At 46.0% G+C, this 23,433-nt stretch overlaps 1 protein-coding gene across 1 annotated transcript in view; it reads left to right on the top strand.

Annotated features, from left to right (window-relative positions):
- Nucleotides 1–23,433, top strand: part of SLC12A8 (solute carrier family 12 member 8) — a 124,689-nt gene that overhangs the window by 78,902 nt on the left and 22,354 nt on the right. The window contains exons 6-8 of the mRNA XM_046658815.1: nt 12,176–12,263; nt 14,076–14,163; nt 20,557–20,703. Coding sequence (XP_046514771.1) covers nt 12,176–12,263; nt 14,076–14,163; nt 20,557–20,703 — 323 coding nt within the window. The remainder of the gene's footprint in view (nt 1–12,175; nt 12,264–14,075; nt 14,164–20,556; nt 20,704–23,433) is intronic.

Genomic DNA, 23,433 nt, shown 5'->3' with positions numbered 1-23,433 from the left:
GGGCCAATCTTCTGTTCTAATAGGGGAGACACTCCTGTCCAGGGCCAGTCTTCTGTTCTAATAGGGGAGACACTCCTGCCAGTTTTGTGGGCCTCGACCTATGCCTTCACACTGGGTCCTAAGCTCAGAAGGGCCTCATGCTTAGTTTAATGCTCGGCTGTTGCTAAAATTCTTACTAATTTTTGAACAAGGGATCCTGTATTTTTTTTGTTTTGGTGAGGAGGACTTTCCCTGAGCTAACATCTGCTACCAATCTTCCTCTTTTTTGCTTGAGGAAGATGAGCCCTGAGCTAACGTTCGTGCCAGTTTTCCTCTACTTTGTATGTGGGTTGCCACCTCAGCGTGGCTGACGTGTGGTGTGGAGCACGCTGAACTTACCCACTGCGCCATGGGGCCAGCCTGGGATCCTGTATTTTTATTTGCACTGGGCCCTGCAAACTGTGTAGCAAATTCTGTTCTTGTTGACTCCATGCTTTCCCCAGCCACTCCGCTGCATCTTTTCTACTTCCTTCATCTTCCAAAATCTCCTAAGGGCCCAGGTTTTTGAGAAACGGAAGCCAAAACAGTGTGCAGGCAAATTCTGCTTCCTCTCTGCCAAGTATCTCCCCTAAGGCAATAAAATAGAGGTCAGCTTCCTCTTGAATGGACAGTAAAGGCAAGGGGGAAAATAAAACAGAGGGAATTTAAAAAAGTTAACATCTGAAAATATTGTCCAGCCCTCGCTTGCAGTTGACCTCCCCCCACCCCCACCAGAAGGACGGAGCACATGTTCAAGAGGCTTCCCACCTGGGCGTTTCCTCCAGCCTGGCAGTGAGACCCAGGCGCAGGTGCCAGGGTAGCAGTTACAGCTGAGGCGGGGCTGCAGCCTCCTTGGCTGGCAGCATTCCAGAGGGCCTTCTTCTCAGACCCCCCAGGAGTTGTCTCAGTAATGTGACCCTGCTGAGCCCCCTCTGTGCTGCTCCCACGGCTTCCCTCCTTTACCTCTCCAGGCCCCGCATCTTATAAAGAGAGGGGAGGCCTGGTCTGAGAGTGGGCAGGTGGCGAGCCTCTGCTCCAACACTTCTCCCTCCAGTAAGAAATTAGCAGTAGCCTGAGGTTTGAAGATGCCACCAAGAGGCATCTTCAGAGTTTGAACTGGACTAACATTTGAGATCAGCGTCCAGCAACTCTTAACTTTTTGTCTTTTAATCCATATTCATTTTTGACAATCATACTTAAAAACCTCAGATACACTGGAAATTCTGATCAGCCTCCCTAGACCAGAGAGGGGTGTCTTTGTCCTTCCTTTGAGAAAGATTGCTGCCTAAGAATATTAGTCTAACTTTATTTTTTGTGGTTTAAATTATGAAAATATTATTTTGTAATATTCCAAATATAAAATTATAACGTTGAACAAACTGTCTACACAGGCTTCTTTTACTCTGCCCTTCTTAGGGGATGTGCTTCCCTGTCCCTCCCACCTCGGCCCAACTGGGTTGAGAATCACTGATCTGATCCTTTATTTTACCAACTGGGAAAGGAGGGACAGAGGAGCTGATGAAGGCTCGCCAAAGGTCACCCCAATAATTAGTGCCCAGAGTTGGGCCACCTTCCTGCTGTGGGGAGTTGCCCTCCTCTGGCTCTCTCTCTGTTTTCCAGGGGCCCCAGTGTAAACATGGTAGGCAGGACGAACAATTTGTATCACTCAGCTTTCCCCTGGCAGATGTTCCGTTAAGCTATGAAAAGTATGGATGATTGACAGTTTCCATGGTGATGGATTTGCTAAGGATTAGCTCTGAGTGAGTCACGGCTGGGGCCCCCTCCAACACCATCCTCTTCTGGAACAAGAGAACTTTCAGGCTGTGGAGAGGGGAGAGGAGTTTGGAAGAACAAACACGTCAGTCCCCCTACCCTGTGTCCCCATCTCCAGCCAGAGATGTATTATTTAGGTGACCTCAGAGATTTTATCCCAAGGGCAGGAGACTTCCTGGGAAGAGCAGCTGAAGACTGAGTTTCAGTGGCTCCTCTGGAAGCAAGTCCTTCTGTCCTCACTGTGCTCCACCCCACCCTGTGGTAGTGGCTGCAGGGTGGGGCTGGGACCTTGGAGTAGACTCTGCATTTGCTTTGTCAAAACATTTTCCTTCTCCAAGTTATGCCACCAAACTTTCCCTGAAAAACAAACATCTCTCCCTACAGGGTTTTCACACACACACACACACACACACACACACACACACACACACTCTCAAATGCAGCCACTCCAGGGATCCAGGACCACAATACATAGAGGAACTAGGACGTGGAAATTCACTGGGAATCATACCAGTGTGTGAAGTTATGTAACCCTTGTCCCCAGATCTCAAGCTCTTACTGGAAGGGATAAGGGCCTCTTGTGGTTGACCACACCCAGCATAGAAATGCAGCAGGGAAACCAATAGCCTTTACCAGAATGTCCATAGTCACCTTCGGCCTGGTCAAGGGCCATTCTATTCTGTGACATTCTTTGACCTCCCTGGACCTGATTCCCTCTCCCCACTCACACACACACACACATACACACACGCACGTGCCTTGAGAAGCTCTGGAAATCTGCTGACCCCTCTGGATTGGCTGGCTGTCTTCAGGACAGCTCGGCAATGGGCGTCAGTGCCAGCCCCCTGCTCCAGCCTACCTCCTGCCTTCCGCCCCTCCCAAGATATCCCCTAGGTCTCCTCACAAGTTATGTGTCTAGTGGGTGAGAGAAAAAAGACCTGCTGGGCCAGAAGGAGGTCCCCAGGTTTAAGGAACTGAGAGCCCCAAAGAAGGACAACCTGCAGGGGGGGCCCGCCCACTGCATTCTGATGGACTTGTGAGCTGGAGCAGGAGGAAAGAAGGAAGCTTTATAATTATTTTCCATGTTTATTTTTGTATTTTTATTTATAGAATTAATTTACAATTTTATCAAAATTGTTATAAATATCTATAATAATCCTCATCACTGCAGTAGCCTCCTGTGTCAAGCACTGTGCTGAGCCCTTCACATACGCTGTTTCCCTTAAACCTCACCACAGCCTGGCGGCTTCTATCAGATGCAGATTTACCGCGAAGCTGACGAAACCTAGGCTTCTGGGGCCCTCAGTTGCATGAGCTCCTTCTAAAGCCTTGTTCCTAATTTCATATTCATCACTGTATTTTTTTTAAAGTTTCAGGCGGGTTCATAGAACCCAGATCCTTCCATGGGTTCTATTCTTAATCTGTTTTACAGATGAGGAAAAAAAGACACAGAGAGGTTATTTTCCAAGGTCCCCCAGACAGTAAGTGGTGAATGCCATTTCTTCCTTCGTACTTTGGAGAGGATGCTGGAAGAGAGGACACACACCTGTCTGGAGCTGACCCCAACCCAGAAGCCAAGAAATGTCCTTTAGTCCTGGCATTTGAATGTCCCATTATTTGACACCGTCTGTCCCAACGGAATCTCTAAGGTGTTGAAAGGGTGGGGGACTGACAAGTTCTGCCTCCAGGAACAGAGTGAGGAGGGGATGAAAGATCCCTACAGGAACAGCTAACCAAACAAACCAGGAAGCCAGGTGTGGAGGAGGAGCAGGGTTTGGAAAGCAGGCGGAAGCTAAGGAAGGCAGCCGGAGTCCTTAGGAGCCCAAGGGATTCCTGAGTGAGATGTGGAGCCCATTCTTTCCGGGCTCGGAGCCGACATTTACTTAGCACCTACTGGGTGCCAGGCCCTGTGCTCGGTGCCTCATAAACATTCATTCTAATTACAAGAGGCCTGCGAGGTGAGGAATCTGCTCCCCACCTGTGGATGAAGAGACGCAGAGCCACACTGCCTGCCGACAGTAACAGACTGCTTTCCTCAACAAAAAAGGCAGGGGGGAAGATTTGGGCACTTAGTGCGTGGGCGTTCTACCTTAACGAAAAAGAAAAATAATAAAGTCATGAACTTAGAAAGAAAAGAAAATAGGCAGCAGAGACACAATTAAGCTATACATCGAAAGAGAAAATTGCAGGTTTCTAAGGACACAGACTTGGATTGAAAAGCTCCCAGGAGGAAGCTTGGAAGTTCCTTGAGAAAGAGTGAGTAGTCCTTCAATGAACAGCTAACAGAAGCCAAAAAAGCCTATAAAAACTATTGGCCTTTTTTCCCCTTTCTAATTCTCGTTTTCAGGAACAAAAAAGAAAATAAGGTGGGAAGTGGATTATGATAATAGGCAACCAGTGAAGACTTTGATCTGTGGGCGCCACGGGTGACTAAGGGGCAGGGAGAAAAAAAAGGGAAGGACCCCTAACTTGCAGATGTTGGTAAGTGGTTACCTGACGTTTATGCTGGTTATTTAAACCAAGAGCTTATTTTCAAGATGTATAAGGGATCAGTTCCTCTCCTGGCCGTCCATGTCTGTTGTCAGACCAGACATTTGAGCCGGGATACCGAGCCCAAGGCCCCTCTTCACCCGGTGCCACCCACCCAAACTATAGGCGTAATGTCAGTGCCCAGGAGGTTATGGATGGCGCTGGAGGTTTAGTCTCATAAACCTAAGCTGGTCAAGTGATGGCCAACACCATCTTACTTCCATATGAAAGCTGAGACAATAAAGATATGCTAAAAGGCCATAGGACTAGGGTGGAAGACCAAGTTAGAGGCTTTAACTATAAGAAGCAAGCTGTTTACGTAGGTGACACGGTAAAAATGTGCAGACCAGATCATCATCCTGATTCAGGGAGGAAATGTGGTTTTGGGTAAAGCAACTGCTTCCTGGAACTGGCACCTTAAGACCTATGAGGAGGGGAAACGCCCTCAACGAGGCAGAGACTAGTGATTTGGAACTGGTGACAGAAGTACCTGTGGGTAAACCAACGCGTAGGGCTGATTCTAACTGGGAAGTTCAGCCTTCTGGTGGGGGTGGTAACCCCAAATTAATCATGCAGTGACTCTGTTTTAAAAAGAGAAACCCAAGAAAAGCATGAGTCTCAGAAGGAAATGGAGAGACTGTATGATGTAGTGGAAAGAACCCTTATTTGAGATCCAGAACCTTGAAGATTAGTACTGGTTCTGCTAGCAGTTAGCTTGAAAAATTGGGCAAAATCACCTCCCCTCTTTGAGCCTCAGTTTCCTCATGTGTAAAATAGAACACTGGAGTAGATGATCTCCAGGACACCTTCCAGCTTTAAGAATCGTTGATTCTAAGTAGCCATTTTAAACAATTTTAGGAAGCCTGCCAAGGAAAGTGTAAAGATCCAATAGTAAGTACGAAACGGATCGTTTGTGTTTCCCAAACTGTGTTTCATGGAACACTAATAATGAATAAAATGTTTCATTTAAAAGAAAAAAAAGGTTCAGGGGCTGGCCCCGTGGCCGAGTGGTTAAGTTCATGTGCTCCACTTCAGCGGCCCAGGGTTTCGCCAGTTTGGATCCTGGGTGTGGACATGGCACCACTCATCAGGCCATGCTGAAGTGGCGTCCCACACAGCACAACCAGAGGCACTCACAACTGGAATATACAACTATGTACTGGGGGGCTTTGGGGAGAAGAAGAAAAAAAGAAGATTGGCAACAGTTGTTAGCTCAGGTGCCAGTCTTTAAGAAAAATATATATACATTAAAAAAAAGTTCCAATTGTCAAATAAGTTTTGGGAAACATTATGTTCTACATTTCTCAGAGATAGACAATGAATATTAATTTATTACAGGCATTGGTAAATCCAGCAATGAAAACCTCTCTAATCTTGTTTAATCAAGGTTTGCCTAACTTTTTTTAAACTGTGGAACTTTTTTTTTTAATGTAATATTTGTAAAACATCTGGACACGAAAGTTCTGGGAAATGGTACTGTATCTGTTTTACTGTACCCACCCTAAACCTAGCTCTAACATTAGTGATAATATTTTTAGATTACACCAGACGCAGACAGAGAGCAAACTAGAGAATCTCTATATATAATACTTGACGAGCATGGGCAAAAAATACTAAATCAAAATAATTTTTCTAAATCTAACTGGCAAGCAAGGCATTTATAGTTTACCGGAACTAGAGATCATCTGCTTAAGAATTGTGTAGTCACATGCAGGCAAAATTCTGGAAGTGACAGCCACGGTGTGCAAGCCAATCTAGCAAGTGTGCACAGATCACACGTTACCCCACCAGGAATCACTCACGAGGCTTCCTGTCTGGAGCACAGGGTGCCTCCACTTCCTTGTCTCTGGTGCTTGGGGTCTGCGGTACTGACTACCTACTTTGTCTCAAAAGCCAGCTTTCTGGCTGTCTGGGTCTGGCCCATTCCTTAGGGAGGCCTGTGTCAGCGTCACTTTCTCCTCCCACTGAGCAGGATCTCAGCATACTCCACTCCAGGCCCGCTAGTGGGACCTATAATCAGTTGGGTCATCGACTGCGTAAGAGATTGTCGGGGAGAAGAAAAGGGCGTTTGTTATGAATACAGAACCTGTTTGGAAGCAGGAAGCAATTAGGATTAATCAGTCACTTTCCTAGGCAGAGGCATATATAGTCATGGTGGTTTAACAGTGATGACGCGTTCTGAGAAATGCATCGTTAAGCGATTTCGTCGCTGTGCAAACATCATAGGGTGTGCTGAAGGGGAGCAAAATTTGCCACCCCAAAAATGTGTGTCTTTAACATGAGAATTATTTTAGGCTGATTATTCTTAAGAAATAGAAGACTCAGAAAGTATTTCTTGCTACCTCCCCCTTAACTGCCTAAAAAACCTCTCTCAAGAGCGAGCTATCACCTTAGCGTAACGTGAGGTAGGTGGTGGGCAGGGACGAAGCAGTGAAGCCCCTTTGTTGGGCTCCCCTGTGTTCTGTGTCTGTGTGCCCAAACACTGGCTTTCCAAACATTTGCTCCTTTTCATCCACCTGTGAGTTGCCTTCCTTCCCTTTAAAGTCTCTGACTCTCGCCACCCCCAACATCTTCCTTGGTCTTTAGTTCAGGAAGGTATTTAAGGTGAGGGCGTTGGCCATTTTGGTGAGTTACTTGGTTTTCCTGGTTTTCTCCTATGTATACGTGTTATTAAACTTTCGTGTTCCTCTTGTTAATCTGTCTCATGTCGATTTAATTCTTAGATGAGCCAGAAGAATCTAGACAGAGGAAAAAAATCTAGGTAGAGGAAAATTTCTTCCTCCTCAACAGTACTTACGCAAGTGGAACTCTCATGGATCTTCATTTATTAACTTTGGTAAACAATCTGAAGGAAAGTGTACAAAATGACATGACAATGTGTAGGAGGTACTAAAACGGCAGAGAATAAATAGCAGTCTGTAATCTCACAAAGCTGCATGAATGGGCATAAAATTGCCAGGGGCTTGGGGGCAGACTCAGGCCATTTCAGACAGTGGGAGGCAGTGTGGCCGTGCAGGTGAGGCACCAGCAAGCCTGGGCACAGGTGGGAACCTTGGCAGAGGGTCAGAATTTGAGAGGTCTAGGAAGGGGTGGTGTTAATAGATGAAGTTAGTTGGGTCTGGGAGTCAGGTCAACGTGAGGATCCAGCCAGGGGTTTCCTTGGCACCAGATTGTTCTGGCAGCAAGCAGTGGGGCCCTAGCCCTTGACCAGAGCTTCAGCGATGGGACCTGGTCCCGAGAGCACTGGTCAGAGTGAGGCAGGTCCTGGACATTCCTTTTTTAATGCAAATAAGATCTGCACATAATAAAAATAAAATACTGCAGAGGTGCTTGTAATATAAAGCAACAGTCGCCCACCTCAGTTCTCATCACTCCAATTACCCCTCCATAGGAGCAGCCACTTTTCATCATTTTCAGTCCTGTGGGAGCTAGCTGTGTATCACCAAGCAATAAGCTTCTCCCTATAACTTGATTAGTCAAAGTCAGACATTGTCTGTTGACCCCATGCTAAGAAATAGGAGAGTTTAGCTTCCTTACATGCTCCTCCTTCGGCTTCCCAATTTTTGATAGTTATATTTTTATTTTTGTTTCTTTTTTGCTTACTTTTATAACTTTAAATAATATACTTAAATCTCTGTTATTTTGTCAATTCTAGGAAACAACCCTTCAGTTTTTATTGTTGGTGTAGGAAAGTGAGATTCTCTGTCGTGTTTTAAGATGAATGTATTAGAGTCATACTTATTGTATGTGTAAAACTTTTTTACAAGGAGTGCTTTAGTTATCTTAAGGGAATCCCTAATTTTAAGAGAATCTGCAGAATCCTTTTATGTTTGCGTTTTGGAACAATATCAGGGAAGCCATAATGCGTTGATTATTGGCAGGCGAGTGGGCGAAATCCCATGAAAACTGTAGTTTACAACTTTAAGCGAACGCAGTTTCACACACACACACTCAAAACTATTAAAAACGTTTTTGTGTTAAGGTTGAAAGTCAACAGTCTTTGTAACTTCAAAGAAAAACTGCTCAATATTCTTGGGAATTTCTTTGCTCTTCTTATCAAGCACTTTGAAATTCTCTTTTATGATGACAAGATACACAATAAGTACAGAGTTAACTTAAAATCTATTGCCACTGGTATATAAACATTTGCTAGCCTTTCCTTATCTGCCTAACAAATTTAATGGCTAGCTCACCTTTCAAGTTTTCTTGTTAAACAAACTGAAGCTTGGAACATTCAAGCCAGGCCTGACTGAAGATCGTGGGGCTTATATTTTGTTTTCCACGCTACTGTGACAAAAATATTAGTGCTTTTTCTCTTCCCTCTTTTCACTTTCTATATGATTAGCTACAGCTTTACTATTACTTCATCAAGGCAGATAATATTTGTATTCTATTTCATAGCTATAGTTGCGTCCTCTGTGCTTTGTCTATAGATCAATCTTAGAAGTTAAAAGAACAATAAATATATACACTATTATAACTGTGTAACTGTTGTTCATTGGAGAGCAAAGTTATGAGCTAGAGTTCCATTTCTTTGCTTCAATTCTGATGTGGTCCTTATGCCATTTAGGGGAGAATGTCCCTAAAATTGTGGCCAAATGGGTTAATTTTTCCTAATTTTATTAGTTGTTTAAAATCATGTCACATTTTAGCTTGCTTCATATTTAGACCTTGACTTTGTTGTTCACTTTTCCTGGAATTTCAATAACCTTTTTTTTTTTTCTCTTGTTGCTGTAATATGCAGTCAGCATAACCTTAAAGTTATTCGGTTTCTTAATCGTACTGCCCATTGTGTTGAATCCTATTCCTCTCCAGAGGCATCCCTCTTGGGGGCCTCCATCTTTCTGCTTTAATCTCTCCTCGTTTCTCTGCTGTACAACTGTTATTTTGGGAGTTTATTCCATTCCTGAGTTATTACCACTGTTTTCTGAATCTCATGTTTTTCTCCTTCATGCTTTACATCCTCATTTTGCTGGAGTACATGCTTTAGTATCTTCCTCAGAAATGATATGTGGGAGGTAAATTTTCTGAGCCCTTGTTTGCTTAACGTTACTTTCACTTAATTGGTAATCTGGCTAAAATTCTAGTGTCAAATAATTTTTGCTCAGAGTTTTAAAATCAGTGCTCCATTGTTGTCTGCCATTCAGTGTTACTGATAAGAAGTCTGACGCCAGTCTAATTTTCGTTCCTCTGTAAGTGTTCAGTTTTTGTCTTTGAAAATTTTTAGGATTTCTCCTGAAATTGCACAATGATGCATTTAAATATGGGCTTTTTCTCTTCTTTGTACTGTCTACTTTATGGGATAGTTCAACCTGAAGACTTGTGTCTTGTTCAGTTTGGAGACATTTATTTCTATTATTTATCTGATTATTTTCTTTTGTTCTCTTCTTCTCTCTTTTTGGACCTCTTGTTAGTTGGGTGATGTAACTCCAAGATTTCTCCTGTCCTTTGCTCAAATTTTCTACCGTTGTATCTTTCTGTTCTAAATTCTGGGATATTTACTTACCTTTATCTTTTAGATCTTCTTTTGCATTTTTAATTTTAGTGATCTTGTTTTTAATCTCCAAAATTTCATTCTTGTTCTTGGATTGTTTTGTTTTTCATAACATCTTGCTTTAGATAGAATATTCTTCTTGTATGTGTCTGGAACTACTAATTAGTGTTTTCTTCAAAAGTCCCTTCTGTGTCCTGATTTGTATGTTTCTTCCAGCCCAGGTTGTTCTATTTTTGTCATGCGTGTGTTTATGTATTTGTTGCTGGTTTTCATCACACCCCTGGCGATCTGGGTTGCTGGCGTGGATTCCCTGCCACAGCGTGTACACGTCTGTTTCCCTGATGGAGCTCTTCCTTCACGGGAAAGCTCACTGCTGTGCGTTTGTGAGCACGGCTGGTTCTTGAGGAGGCTTCACTTGGGGTGCAAACGTCCACACTAGCAGCCCTGGTTTTCCTTGGGCAGTTTATTCGGATCCTCTAGAGAAGCATTCCAGCACTCTCTTCTCCTCCCCTTTCATGCTGTATCATTTTCTATGTTCCAGACATTTGTGGAAACCTTTCATCTACTCAAGGCTCCCCCTCGGGATCCTCTTTGCCTGTAGGCGTGTGTCCCTGCATCCCCTTTACTCTCTCTTTTAGTAGGATCTTGGGAGGGTGGGGAACAAGAGGACAGAAAATGTGCTTAACATGCCATTTTAAAAACCATTTTCCCTCATTTCAAAATGATCACTGTAGAAAATTGAGGAAACATAGACAAGCAATAAAAAAAAAGATCTGTTTTTCCATCACCCAGAAATAACATTGCTAACATTTTAAAACATGTTCTAGTTCCTTTTTCCTTTTTCTATGCATCTATTTATCTCTTTAGGTTTTTTTTACAACAGTGGGATCATACCGTATGTTCTGTTTTCTAATATGCCTCTGAAAATGAAACAATACCTTTGGAATATCTTTCCATGTCACAACACATCCCTGACAGTATTGGAGACCTTGTATTTACTGACAGATGCATCATCACGTATTTAGCCAATCCCCTAGTTTTAGACGTTAGGTTGTTTCTAATTTTCACTATTATAAACAAGTATTTATAAACACTTTTGGCTAAATCTTTACTCGTATCCTTGACTGGTGACTTAGGATAAAATTCTAGCCGTGGAATGGGCGCGTCAAAGTATATGCAGGACCCAGCCTTGGCCCGACATTCGAGGTCCTCTCTGACATAGCCCCACTTTAACTGTCCAGCCTCAAACTTCCACCTCACTCCACTTCCTTCGAGCTCCCTCGAAGATCGTAGCAGAGACGTTAAGAGCTTAATTTTGAGTCAGGCAGACCAGGATTGAATCCTAGCTTTGCCACTTACTAAATGAGTGACCTTAGGCTACTTTAATTAACCTCTTTGAGTACTAGTTTCCTTTTCTATAAAATGGGGGGGATAATAATTCTACTTTTTTGATGTGGTGGTTGTGAGGATTAAACAAGATGAAAAATGCACGGAAAGCACTTAGCAAGGCCCTGTCAGGTTGAAAGTGTCATAAATCCATAATGATGGGGTTAGACCCATTCCCCTCCCTAGGCCTGTACAAATCTTCCTTCAAGGCCACATTCAGATGCACCCACCCCTCCGTGAGGCTTTGTGGTCCAGCCCTTGCAGAGCGCTTGAGGGCTGGACCCGTGTTGGATGCTCTGATCACGTGGTCTAGTTGCCTTCCTCTGTGTGCATGCGCGGACAGAGGCGACGTGCCCTCCTCAGCATCCCACACTGTCTTCCCCTTCGCCTCCCTATCACGACCAGTTACTTTTCACGAGTGTTCTTGGGGAGCAGAGGCGATGATGAAGAGGAGTTTGTGACTCAGTGTTCGTAGCATCAGCATTGTTCTTTGGAGTTTGTTTAGAGCCCTTTGGCAGCTCAGGAGCTTTGAAAATAGTCTCTGGCTCTGACTATTGGCTGGAACCTGCCCCCGGGACACCTGAACACCCGTGTAGCCAGTGGGCAGCAGAAGCAGGAACTTTACTAAGGCTGAGCCTCTCCGGGGTGTTTGCAGCAAGAAGGCGGAGCTCAGCGTATGGCCTCCCGCGGGACCTTTGTACTGCCGGCCTCCCTCACCCTCATTACTTTGCGCTGGGCCATAATATGCTTTTGTAGGCGGTAGGGCTTTCCTCCCGAGCATCACCCAACCCACAAAGGTCCCTTTCAGGCCCCGCGGATGCCTCCCCAGTTGCCAGGGGCGATTGAGAAGCTTGGTCTGCAGAGCTGCAGAGGGGAGGGCCTGACAGGGGTTAGCTTCCAGGAGAGGGTCCCTGGGCAGGGACGGTGACCCGCCGGGTCCGCAGCTCACCCCTTTCCCATTTGGGTGTCTTTCAGGAGTCATGGCCGGCTTCAACATGGGGGGCGACCTCAGGGAGCCTGCTGCCAGCATCCCCCTGGGCTCCCTAGCAGCTGTTGGCATCTCGTAAGTTCCCCTCGTGGCAATCATCTGGAGAGAGGGGGGAAAACCCCCGGGCAGAAGAGGGGATTGCTCCTTTTGTTCTGAGAGTGCCCCAACTGTGACCAATCTATTTCATATTCCAATCCCCCTTTTAACACTCAGCCAGCTGGAAAATGCATGTCTGGTGGGTTCCTACGATTGCCTTTTCATACCTCCTGCCTGGGAATGGGCGAGGAGGAGTGTCATTACCCAGATTGAATCCTTTTTTTAGCTTTCTTCTCAGCCTCCCGCTCCTCTCCCTCCCCCACCCCCATTTTGAACTTGAGGGTTTTTTTAACCGTTGAGTTTCCAGGATCATTGGAGGGAGCGGAAAGATAAAGAGTATTGCACTCAGACAGATTACGATTTGGATCCCAGCTCTGCCACCCATTGGCTGTGTAACTTTGGACAATTTACTTAGCTCTCTGAGCCTCCTTTTTCTTTACTGTAAAATGAGCAGAGTGAGAATATGTGGGCCTCCTAGATTGTGGAGGACACACTGTGTGTAAGGCACATAGTGGGAGCTCAGAGACTGGCTCCTCTTTCCCCCAGCTAGCCTCCCTTGCACCCCCTCAGGCTGTCAATCTTCTTGGGTTTCAGTTCGCACTGTGCTGCCCTCGCCAGCAGGCTGACTGGCCGTGGGTCTGTTTCTGACCTTCTAGAATCTTCTGTTTTTCTCCTTGCGCCACGGGAAGAAGCTTGCCTGCCTTCATTGGGTGATTGGGTGGGTGTGAAAGGCAATGAGATCGCAGACGTGACAATGACTTGAGAGGGTCAAAGGGCCTGTATTATTTTACTTGTGATATTTCAAAAATATTAATGTTATCTATTTCACAAATGCCGAATTTGCTCTTGGCTTGCTGTGATGGCACCGTTGCCTCTAGCCAGGCACACAGCACCAGCCTGTTTTATGCTAAATAAGGCAATCCCATTGGGAAGAAAATGAACCCAACAGAGAGAGAGAGCTGGGTGCTGGGAAGGACAGAAAGCAAAGAATCCCATGTCGATTTTGGTTGCAGCTGGGACGTCCTGGGAGGAGCCTTTGGCTCAGCCTCCCGCTGCCCAGATGGGAATGAGGCCACTGGGGTCATGTGACCTGTTCAAGGTCACAGGGCATCTGGGGGTAGAGCCAGGTCACTGCTGGCCTTTCACACTTGGCTTGGCTCTCTGTCATCTGGAATCCAGGGAACAGCAAGACTGAGAGGCCTGAAAGATCATCAACTTGTTCTTCAGCTGCAGGACGATGGGGTGTGGGGCTGCAGGTCAACCTTGCCTGAATCCCAGCATCCTAGAGTCCAGCTGGACCTCCCTCTCCCCTACCCTGGACACCCTTTGTGTGTTTTTCTTCTTTGTAGAAAGAGACAAAACAATGATACTTTTTGGTTTTTTGGCAAGAAATATGCTAAGGAGAAATAGTACCGAAAGCACCCCCAGGTGAGCTGGGGAGGCTTCATAACTGGCTTTTCTCTTTCTTTTTTTCTTTTTTTTTATTTTTTGGTGAGGAAGATTGGCCCTGAGCTAACATCTGTGCCAATCTTCTTCTATTTTGTATGTGGGATGCTGCCACAGCTCAGCTTGATGAACGGTGTGTGGGTCTGCGCCCAGGATCCGAACGTGCAAACCCTGGGCTGCCGAAGCAGAGCCCGTGAACTTAACCACTACACAACTGGGCTGGTCCCATTTTCTCTTTCCTTTTGAGGCAGGTCCCCGTGGGAACCCAAAGGCTGAGTGGGGTGGGTTGGAGTGGGGTTGGCCGAGGTGGGGGGCAGCTCTGCCCCACTCTTGGGTTTTCTGCAGGTGGTTTCTGTACATCGTCTTTGTCTTTCTGCTCGGCGCCATCTGCACCCGAGAGGCCCTTCGCTATGACTTCCTGATAGCCGAAAAGGTGGGTGAGTTCTGCACTGCCCGAAGGGCTCAGGCTGCTGGGGTTGCCCCCCCTTGCAGTCCTGCCTGGGAATCCGTATTGCCTTGGGCCCAGGACTGAGGTACAGGGGGACAAAAACATGGAAGACGTACAGGTTCTTATGGATCCCTAGAAACAGGTAACAACACCTGCAAAAGCACATGCTCATAGCTGACTAATGGGGACACAACTGTCTCTTCGTTTCAATAATCAGAACAGAAACAGAATCTGTTTGCCCAAAATCCCCAGCTCAGCCAGCCCTTTATTTTTGCCGGGACCCTCACCTTCTACCACGAGCAGAAAGAACTGCTCCCAAGAAACAGGTAAGAAGGAGACTGATGGCCAGAAAGGAGGGCAGCAAGATGGAGGGAGACGGAGGAAGCCCAGCGCCAGGGTGAGGGCCTGGGGGAGGCAGGGCAGGAGGCCCTTGCCCTCAGAGGCCTCTTACCCCGCGGCTTTCCCCATGTGGTGGGCTGGGTTGGTTTGGCTGTAACATCTTTGTTTCTAGAGCTGGACACTCTGCCCAGAGAAGATTAGTGAATTCCTCACGTTCCACAGCCGCCCTTTCGCAGGCTGGAGGTCATGGGACAGTCAAGGACACTCATTTGGCATCTCTAGAACCCAGGAGAGCAAGATTTCCAGACGCTTTTCTGGAAATCCCTAAAAACTCCTACTTTCCCTTAAGTTCCTGGAGGAAAAGCAGACACTGAGATTCCTGTCATTTATCAGAGAAATGTAGTGGTCGAGGGAGGTTTTCTTACCCGATTAACTCCTGAGTATCCTTGCTCGTATTTTAGGAAAAACTACCCTTTTTCCTTGGGGCGAGGTTTTGCAAAACAGCTTTGCTGATCTTCCTGGAGGGCAACCCGGGGCAGGAAACCTGAACTTACGTTTCAGAGCTCCGTTTGGGCCTGGTTTTCACGTTAGCACAGGTTTCTCTCTGAGGCATGTAGATGCCCATGTAAAGGTGATATTTGTTTTCCGGGTCTTGACCTTACCAGGGAAGCAGGTTTTGAAAGAGGGAGCAGTGCAGGCAGTGAGAACACTGACATCCGTCTTCCAGTGCCCGAGGTCTTAGACTCCCAGCGAGCAAGCCTGCCCTCAGGGGAGGAATCTCTGGCCCGCATTCCTACCTCCGTGCTTGCTTCCCTCTCTAGTTTCTTCTCCAGGGCCCTCTTCTCTGGTTGTGGAAGGAAAAACTTGGCTGCATTGGAGGAATTAAAGGCCTCAGGGAGCAGCTGATCCTTTGACCAGACACAGCTACCTGCTGCTGTCTGCAACTTGCCAGGGGCTAGCCAGCTCTGCCTGCTTCCAGGGCTGGTTCGTTTCTAGTGGATTCCCTCACAGAGGTCTTTTCAGCCATTCCAGACTCTGCCTCTGATCAGGATGGAACGAGGCATATTATGCCTTGGGCTGGGGCTCCTCTCTCCCCTCCTTCTCCTGCTTTGCGGGGAAGCTAAGAATGGGTATGAGGGAGGGCAGACCGCCTGTGTCCAAGGAAGGCCACGGCAGCAAGAGAGCAAAACCATCTCCAGGGACAGCACAGGAGAGCCATCGTGGGTGGAAATTCCACCGCTCATAATAGACATGTGAACTGGGGGAAGTTGGTTTGGAATGCCACCGGTCCCAGATGGTGACACAGGTAGGCAAGCACTTAGCCAGTGGGGGGCACCTGCTAAACCAGGCTTGGCAATAATATGTTGGAATGTCATTATGCACATACCAGGTTAAGAGGTGGAGAGTTAGTTTTTGGAGGAGATAAGAGACTGTTTCCTGGGACAGGCAGTTGTAAAGACTGTAAAGAAAGAAAAGATACTGTTCTGGGTTCTCAGTAGCAAACTGGGGCGGGCACAGCAAGTAAGTGAACAGTGATGGAACCAACTGGGGCGACTCTAAAATAGCAGCGCCTCGGTGTGCTGCTGCCCCCCCTTTGTCCCCCCCCACCTCCCCACTGTCCCCCCCCACAATGGGGACCATGCAGGATTTTCTCCACAAAGCCTTGACCCTTGGCTTTTCTCCTTTCTTGCTCTCTGGTGTCCCTTCTTGGGGCTGACTCGGCTGAAGTAGCAGGCCCTATACTCAGGCAGTAAGTTGAGCCACAAACAATTTTACTAACAGTGCCTGGAGAATGGGAGGGTGCCACGGATGGAGCATGGAAGGTACAAGGGCGCAGTCTCCTTCCATGGTCACTCGACACAACGTACCACCCTGATGTGGTTTTAGTAAACTCTTCATGTCAGCTTCCTGCCTTAGCTATGGCGTACGTCTGAGCCAGCCCATCTCTGAGCTTTCCGGCCCTGCGGAAGCAAGGCCTCTTCCAGCTGGTCTGGGTGCCCTGAGGGTCTTGCCTCCAGGCACAGACCAGGCCTGTCCTCCAGCATATTCCCCTTGTGCTGGTTCTCATGAAGCTTCTCAATCCATTTCTCTCTCTTTCTCTCGGGTGCTTTCTGCCAGAACAATTGCCTTCAATGGCTGCCGGTTGCCCTGGATTCTTTTCCACTGACCTGCAGCTGGTCAGTTCATCTGTTTCTTTCTGGATTTCCTGTATATTCTCTGATCTATTTCTTTTCTTTCTTTTTTTTTTTTTAAGATTGGCACCTGAGCTAACAACTGTTGCCAATCTTTTTTTTTCTCTTCTTTTTCTTCTCCCCAAAGCCCTCCAGTACATAGTTGTATATTCTAGTTGTGAGTGCCTCTGGTTGTGCTATGTGGGACATTGCCTCAGCATGGCCTGATGACCAGTGCTAGGTCTGTGCCCAGGATCTGAACCAGCAGAACCCTGGGCCGTGGAAGCGGAGCGCACGAACTTAACCACTCAGCCACGGGGCCACCCCCTCTGATCTATTTCTAATTATTTGGATTCCCAGCCCACAGTTTCCCTAAGAAGTTTCTTTTTTACTAATATTCATAGCCTAGAGGAACTTTTTTCTGGCTTTCAGGTGTCAGTCTCAGAAATGTTATGCTTTCTCAAAGATCTGGAGTATGTTGTGGTGGCTCTGAGGTAATCTATGTAAAGCCCAATACCTGGCACATAGTAGGTGCTTATTAAGTTCTGACTCCCTTCCACACTCCTTATGGGGATTCCCTTACAGATAGAGATATTTATTTGAGAGACACATTTTTTTCCCTATGAATCCACCATGTTTAACTGAATAAGGAAAAACCTAAATAGTCAATCTCAATATTATTCAGTTCTAGAAAAAGGAATTGTATAAAGAACAGGTGTTAGTAGGGGTAAAATTAAATAGATTGAATAATTGTTTCAAAATAAGCTCGAATACAGTCCAGGAAAAAAAAATGTTTATTATGCATCAAAAAGATCAAGTCCTTTAGGAGCCCTGGGGCTTGTTAACTAGCAAAATAAGAGCAAACTGAGTAGGAAAAGTACCCTAAAAACATCTTTGTTAAAAATGGGGTATCTCACAGAGTAAACTCTAGTTATTCTTAGAATTGACAATCTTGGTTTCACATGTTCAGGAGGGGCCTTGAAAGCCGCATACCACAGGCTGTGCATGGGAAGATGGGGGTGGGGCTTGGCTTGTGGCTGGTGAGTGAGCCTAGCCAGCTAGCTGCTCGGCATCCACCACCCAGCCTGGCCTGACTGTCCTTTCCTCTCCACCATGGACACAGCCCTGCATCTCAGGAAGTGAAGCCAACTTTGTTTCCTTATGGAAAATGGCTATCGCGTGAGAGGGAAGAGTTGACGAAACCTTGAGATGTTGGTCAGTTTGTGGAATGACAGTATTAGAAAACTCTTATTGGTGGGAATATGATGTGGGAGAAAACTAGGGAAGTGTTGAGACATTGCTGTATTAATAAATTCGGGATTGGAAGGGTTTCAGGAGATAGTCCTCAGTAATGTCAAGGGACCGCAGGACATAGATAAGACAGAATGAGTACCTTGCAAATGGCTTTCAATTCAGACCTTCAAGCAGCCAGTGCATTGGTGGGATCCCTCAGTGAAGCTCCAGTGGGAGCTGGGATAAAACACGAGCAGAGAGGGAATTAAAGATTTTCATCAGGTACTAAACAAGAAATTAGGGTAGTTCACACTCCAGATAATATTTTGGAAAGATACAGGACTTTTGGTGATGACTCAAACAGGTGTATGACAGAAGGGCACCTTTGTTTTTTTCCTAAAGAATGGTTGACACATATCTGCTCAAATAAATTCTCACTTCCACCTCCACTGGCAGTTAGCAAGTTTATGGTCCCAGTAGAGAAATATGATTAAATTCTGCAAAAGCTGGGAGCCAAGCTGTATACTTTACTATTGCACCCTTAAAGGTGTGCCCTGTGCCAGCACTGAGCCAGGTATGTAACCTGCCCTCAGTAAATGCTCCCTACGTGGGTGGATAGATGACGGGGAGGAAGAGAGGGGATCCAGGTGGGAGAGAGAGAGAATGGAGTTTTTATAATTTATCCAGACATGAGAACCAACATTTCATTTATTTTTCAGAAAATTGACAGAGTAATAGATTTATATAAAAGAGTGGCAAGTGAACAGGCCGTTCTAAACACAATTGACAAACTGGACATGTCATTATCCCTGGGCAGTCTCCCCGCTGGCCCCCAGCCAGGGGTTCTGCAGAGGTCACGGGACTGTTGTGGGAAGGCTGGCCAAGGATGGAAGGCGTGGTATCATGGCCTCCCAGTGCCAGAGACTCCTCAAGTTCCTGAGGTCAGTTCCAGCAGTAGAAGGATGTCAGACGGGGCAGTCTCATTCCCACTCCGAGTAAATGGACAGGCTTTAAATGAAAAACAGGTTTATTTAACTCCAATATAAGTAACCTTTGGGGTAAGAAGCAGTAACGTTTCTGCAAGGAGATACCATGCCTGACTGTCCTAGAGAATTCTCCGAGGGGAGAGCGCGGTGGAGACCGTGCACTGCGCCCAGGGGTTCTCCACCCTGACCGCACGTTAGAATCACCTGGAGGGCTTTTGAAGCGTCCACATGTCTGTGCCCCCCCCGTACTAATTAAAGCAGAATCTCTGGGGTGCTTCTTATGTATAACCAGAGTGGAGAGCTATTGAGTTAGATTTTCAAAAAGCTTTTGATACAGTTTCATCACAGAGTCTATTTTTCATTTAAACCAGTCAGCACAGGATGCATTTGGGAGAGAAGACAGAAACCAAGGTGGTGGATGATGAGTGATGGCATCTCAGAATGCATCAGGGATTAATAAGTGGGGACTGGCTTATCTAACAGTTTTGTAAGACATCCAGGGCACGAATCCCAGGGAAGTCGTGAAGCTTCATGAATTCAGCTGGCACTTGCTGAGCCCTGATTGCCAGATTCTGTTAGTTGGGGGTGGGGTAGGGGGCAAGATGCGTGAGACCTGGGAGCTTATGGTGCACTGGTGAGAAAAGCCATAAGTGAGATTAACCGTACCACAGGGTGGAAAATAACAAATGCCATCAGAGCACACAAATGAAGTGATGGGAAGCATGAGATGACATTAATTTCTTCTAATAATTAAATGGTAAGAAAAGTGGGGGTGGGATAGATTCAAGAAGCCCATGATGTTGAGGAAAAGCGACAGACGAGATTCACAGGGATAAGATGAGATAATGCATTTGGGGAAAAGTAATCCACACTGAATTAAGGACAAGGAGGCTCTGTAGTGGACCTTAGTGTTGTTCATCAAACCTCTGGCCTCTCTTACCATCTGGGTCTCATTCCACCTACGTGTGGTCTTGAAGGGATGAGCCCCATTTAATGTTATGGAAGCCCAGACTCACACTTGCCTGAGCCTTTGTGGCCCTGGTAGGGCATGTGGCCTAGGCTCGGCCCATCTGATGCCCCCAATATAATGAATGAAGCAAAGATAAAGAGATGGTGAGAATTCACCTGCAGGGCAGCAGGTTACTGGCAGCATCTTGATATTTTTGCGGCAGGGGCACTGTGATCAGACTTGAATTTAAAGAGGTCAATCTGGCAGAAGCTTGGGGATGATTCATTGTGGGCAGAGCTTAGAGACAGCATGCCAATTAGCATTGTTGCTGGCCAGTGGTTCTCAAAGTATAGTCCCCAGGTCATCAGCATCAGCACCACTTGGGCACTTTGTGGAAATCTAAGTTCTCAGGCTCTACCCGAGACGTACTGAATCAGAAACTCTGAGATGGACCCAGAAATCTGTGTTTTAACAAACCCTCCAGATGATTCTGATGCACACTCAATTTGTAGTCCATACAAAATGTGATGATGGGCCAAACTGAAGTAGTGGCAGTGCAAATGAAGTGCAGTGGGGCTTCTAGAGATTGAATCTAGAAGGACTTATGATTAGATGGAGTGCCAGTGGGTGAGTGCCAAGGGAGCAGAAAGGGACAGAAGCAGATTCTGGCACTGGATAATGAGACTCCTTCCTTATATAGGTGTCCCTAGTGGGCTTCCTGTTCCTTTTGGGCTTATACATCTCATCCCTGGCCTCCTGTATGGGAGGCCTCTACGGAGCCCCCCGGATCCTGCAGTGCATTGCCCAGGAGAAAGTGATTCCTGCACTGGCCTGTCTGGGGCAAGGGGTGAGTGACCCTTTCTTTGAGAAATGTACATTTTCCACTAACCTGATTGTTGGCCAATAAATTGCTTCAGTCTTTCTGATTAGAACCACTGGTCAAGTTCTCCAGGAGAGAGAAGTAAGAATGCAGAAATCTTTCTCTCACCCCTGTCCTCTGGCTGCCTTAGACTCAGGTTGGTTGGACAAAGCATCTGTCAATGTCACCTGGGCCCTTTAGCACTGGGTTAGCTAACTGTCACGGTAGCATCTTGGACCCCGTGCACAGGGAAAGGGAGTGCCACATCCTTTCATAACAATAAATTCGGGATCCTCCAAGTTTAGCAGAGAAGAAAGACTCTTTAATAAGGAGAGGAGCTGGGCCTTGCAGCTCTGACTCTCTCCTCGAGATTTGCCTTCCCTCTGGGGTCGCTTTAGGATGATTTCCCACACCTCTGGCCTCCCTGTTGTTCATCATGGCCCAAACCCTGACTGACACAGTATCGCTTGGCTAAGTCATGGAATGATCAAATGAGACATACCTAAAACTGAGGAGATGACAAGAGAGAAATAAACAGAGAGAACCCCATCCCCAGCCTCCCTCTCGTTTGGGACCCCGTAGTTGCAAGTCATCTTTAATTCCTCTCTTTACCTTCCTCTACTTCTTATCCATCAGTCAGCATGGGCTGCACGGAAGCAATGACTATGGTCTCTAGTACCTTCCATGTGGTATGTGCCTTTTATTTTATTTTAATTTCATTTATTTTTTAAAGGCAATGTATGCACAGGGTTCAAAAATAGAAATGATATAAAAAGTATACCCTGAGGATTTTTACTCCTATCATAAGTCTTTCTACTCTTTCCTCACCTGCACCCATGCTTTATCAGTAGTTGTTTTTATTAGTTTTTTAATGAACCCTTCTCTCCTCTATTTTTACGCAAAGGTAAGTGTTCTATATACATTGTTCTATACCTTGCTTTTCTTCATTTAATATAGCTTGGAAATCTGTCTTTTCATATAAATATAGAGAGAATTTCCTCATCCTTTTTCCATCATATGGATATACCATAGTTTATGTAACAAGTTCCCTATAGATTGTGTGTCGTCTAGTACACAGTGCTATAAAGAATAATCTTGTGTGTGTATAATTTTACACATTTGCAGATGTATCTGCAGGATAATTTTCATGAGTGGGTTGGCTGAGTCAAAGGGTAAATGCATCTTTAATTTTAATAGCTATTGCCAAAATGACTTCCATGGGATTTGCATCATTTTGTACTCTACTAGCAATGTGTTAGAGTTCCTGTTTCCCCACGGCCAGCACCACTCTTAGACTGAGGCCAAGAGACCCTGCTCTATAGGACTGTTCTAGTCCTTGGGGTAAGTAGTTCATGAGGTCAAGGGGATGTGCCTGCTTGGATCCTGTGACCCCCTTCTAGATGGTCCAGGAATGCTGCATCCAGGAATTCCCTGCCCAGATGTCCCCCTAGTCCACATCCAGGGTCTGCAAGGGCCTCTTCCCTGGGCCTGTCCTCTCTAGGGTCAGGGTGTGGGCTGGGAGTCCACATGTGGGTGTAAGGCCCCCCAGGGTATAGTCTGGGAAGGGAAGGGAGCTGGGCTGTGAGCTGGAGGCTGTGCACAGCCATCCTTCAGTGAGGAGCTCTGAGGAGTGCAAGATTCTAAACTTAAACCTGGCCTTCCCCATCATCTTGAAGGTATCTTTGCCAAGGAAGGAGGATAGAAGATATTTGTTTAACAGTTAGCTTGGTTTATCATTGTAAATATTTAGAAATAATGCATGTGGGCTGCCATTTGCACCCTTGCCCTGAGCACCACAGTGTTAGCAATGTGTATGACCACAGTGTTAGCAATAAACTCGTCCACGATGTCAGCAGTGAGTTTGTCCATGGTGTTAGCAGTGGGCTTGTCCACGGTGTCAGCAGGGAGCTCTTCCTCTGTGTCAGCAGTGAGCTCGTCCTCAGTGTTAGCAGTGAGTTCGTCCACAGCTCATTGTCAAATGTGAATTTTTGCCAATTGTGTAGTGAGAAACGACATCTTAGGATACTTGTGATTTGCATTACTCTTATTATGATGAAGTTGAATATCTTTTCCTCTAAGAGTTATTCATATATTTTTGCTGTGATTGTTGGGTTGTTTCTTTCAATATATGGAAGCTCTTTTTGTTTGGTAAGGACATTAACTCTTTATGACATGTATTACAAATATTTTCTCTAGTTTGTCACTTACCTTTTAACCTTGGAAACTCTTTTTTCAAACCTTCTTTACATATGATTAGATTTCATTAGCATGTTTTCTTTTTTAAGAGAATATGCTTACAAAAATTCTTTTGAGATACATTCAACATACAGAAAAGGGCTTCACACCAATGCGAATCGTCTGAAGCATAACTAAGAAGTGAATGTCCCTCTAGCCTCCACCCAAGAACACTGCCAGTCCCCAGATGCTGCCCTCCACACGCCCTCTCTGGTCAGAGCAATGTCCCTCTCAGTGTGGCAGCTGTAGCTACTGTCCTGACTTCTATGATAATAATTTGCTTGCTTTCTTCATGGCTTTACTGAGGAGTCAGCAAACCTTTTCTGAAAAGGGCCAAATAATAAATATTTTAGGTTTTGCAGGCCCTATGGTCTCTGTCACAACTATTTGTCTCTGCAGCTGTAGCTCAGAAGTAGCCACAGACAATACCTAATGGAATAGACATGGCTGTCTTCCAGGAAAACTTTATGTGCTCTGAAATTT

Source organism: Equus quagga, chromosome 4, assembly GCF_021613505.1.
Source record: "Equus quagga isolate Etosha38 chromosome 4, UCLA_HA_Equagga_1.0, whole genome shotgun sequence".
NCBI lineage: Eukaryota > Metazoa > Chordata > Mammalia > Perissodactyla > Equidae > Equus > Equus quagga.
This window is presented reverse-complemented; position numbering and strand designations above follow the sequence as displayed.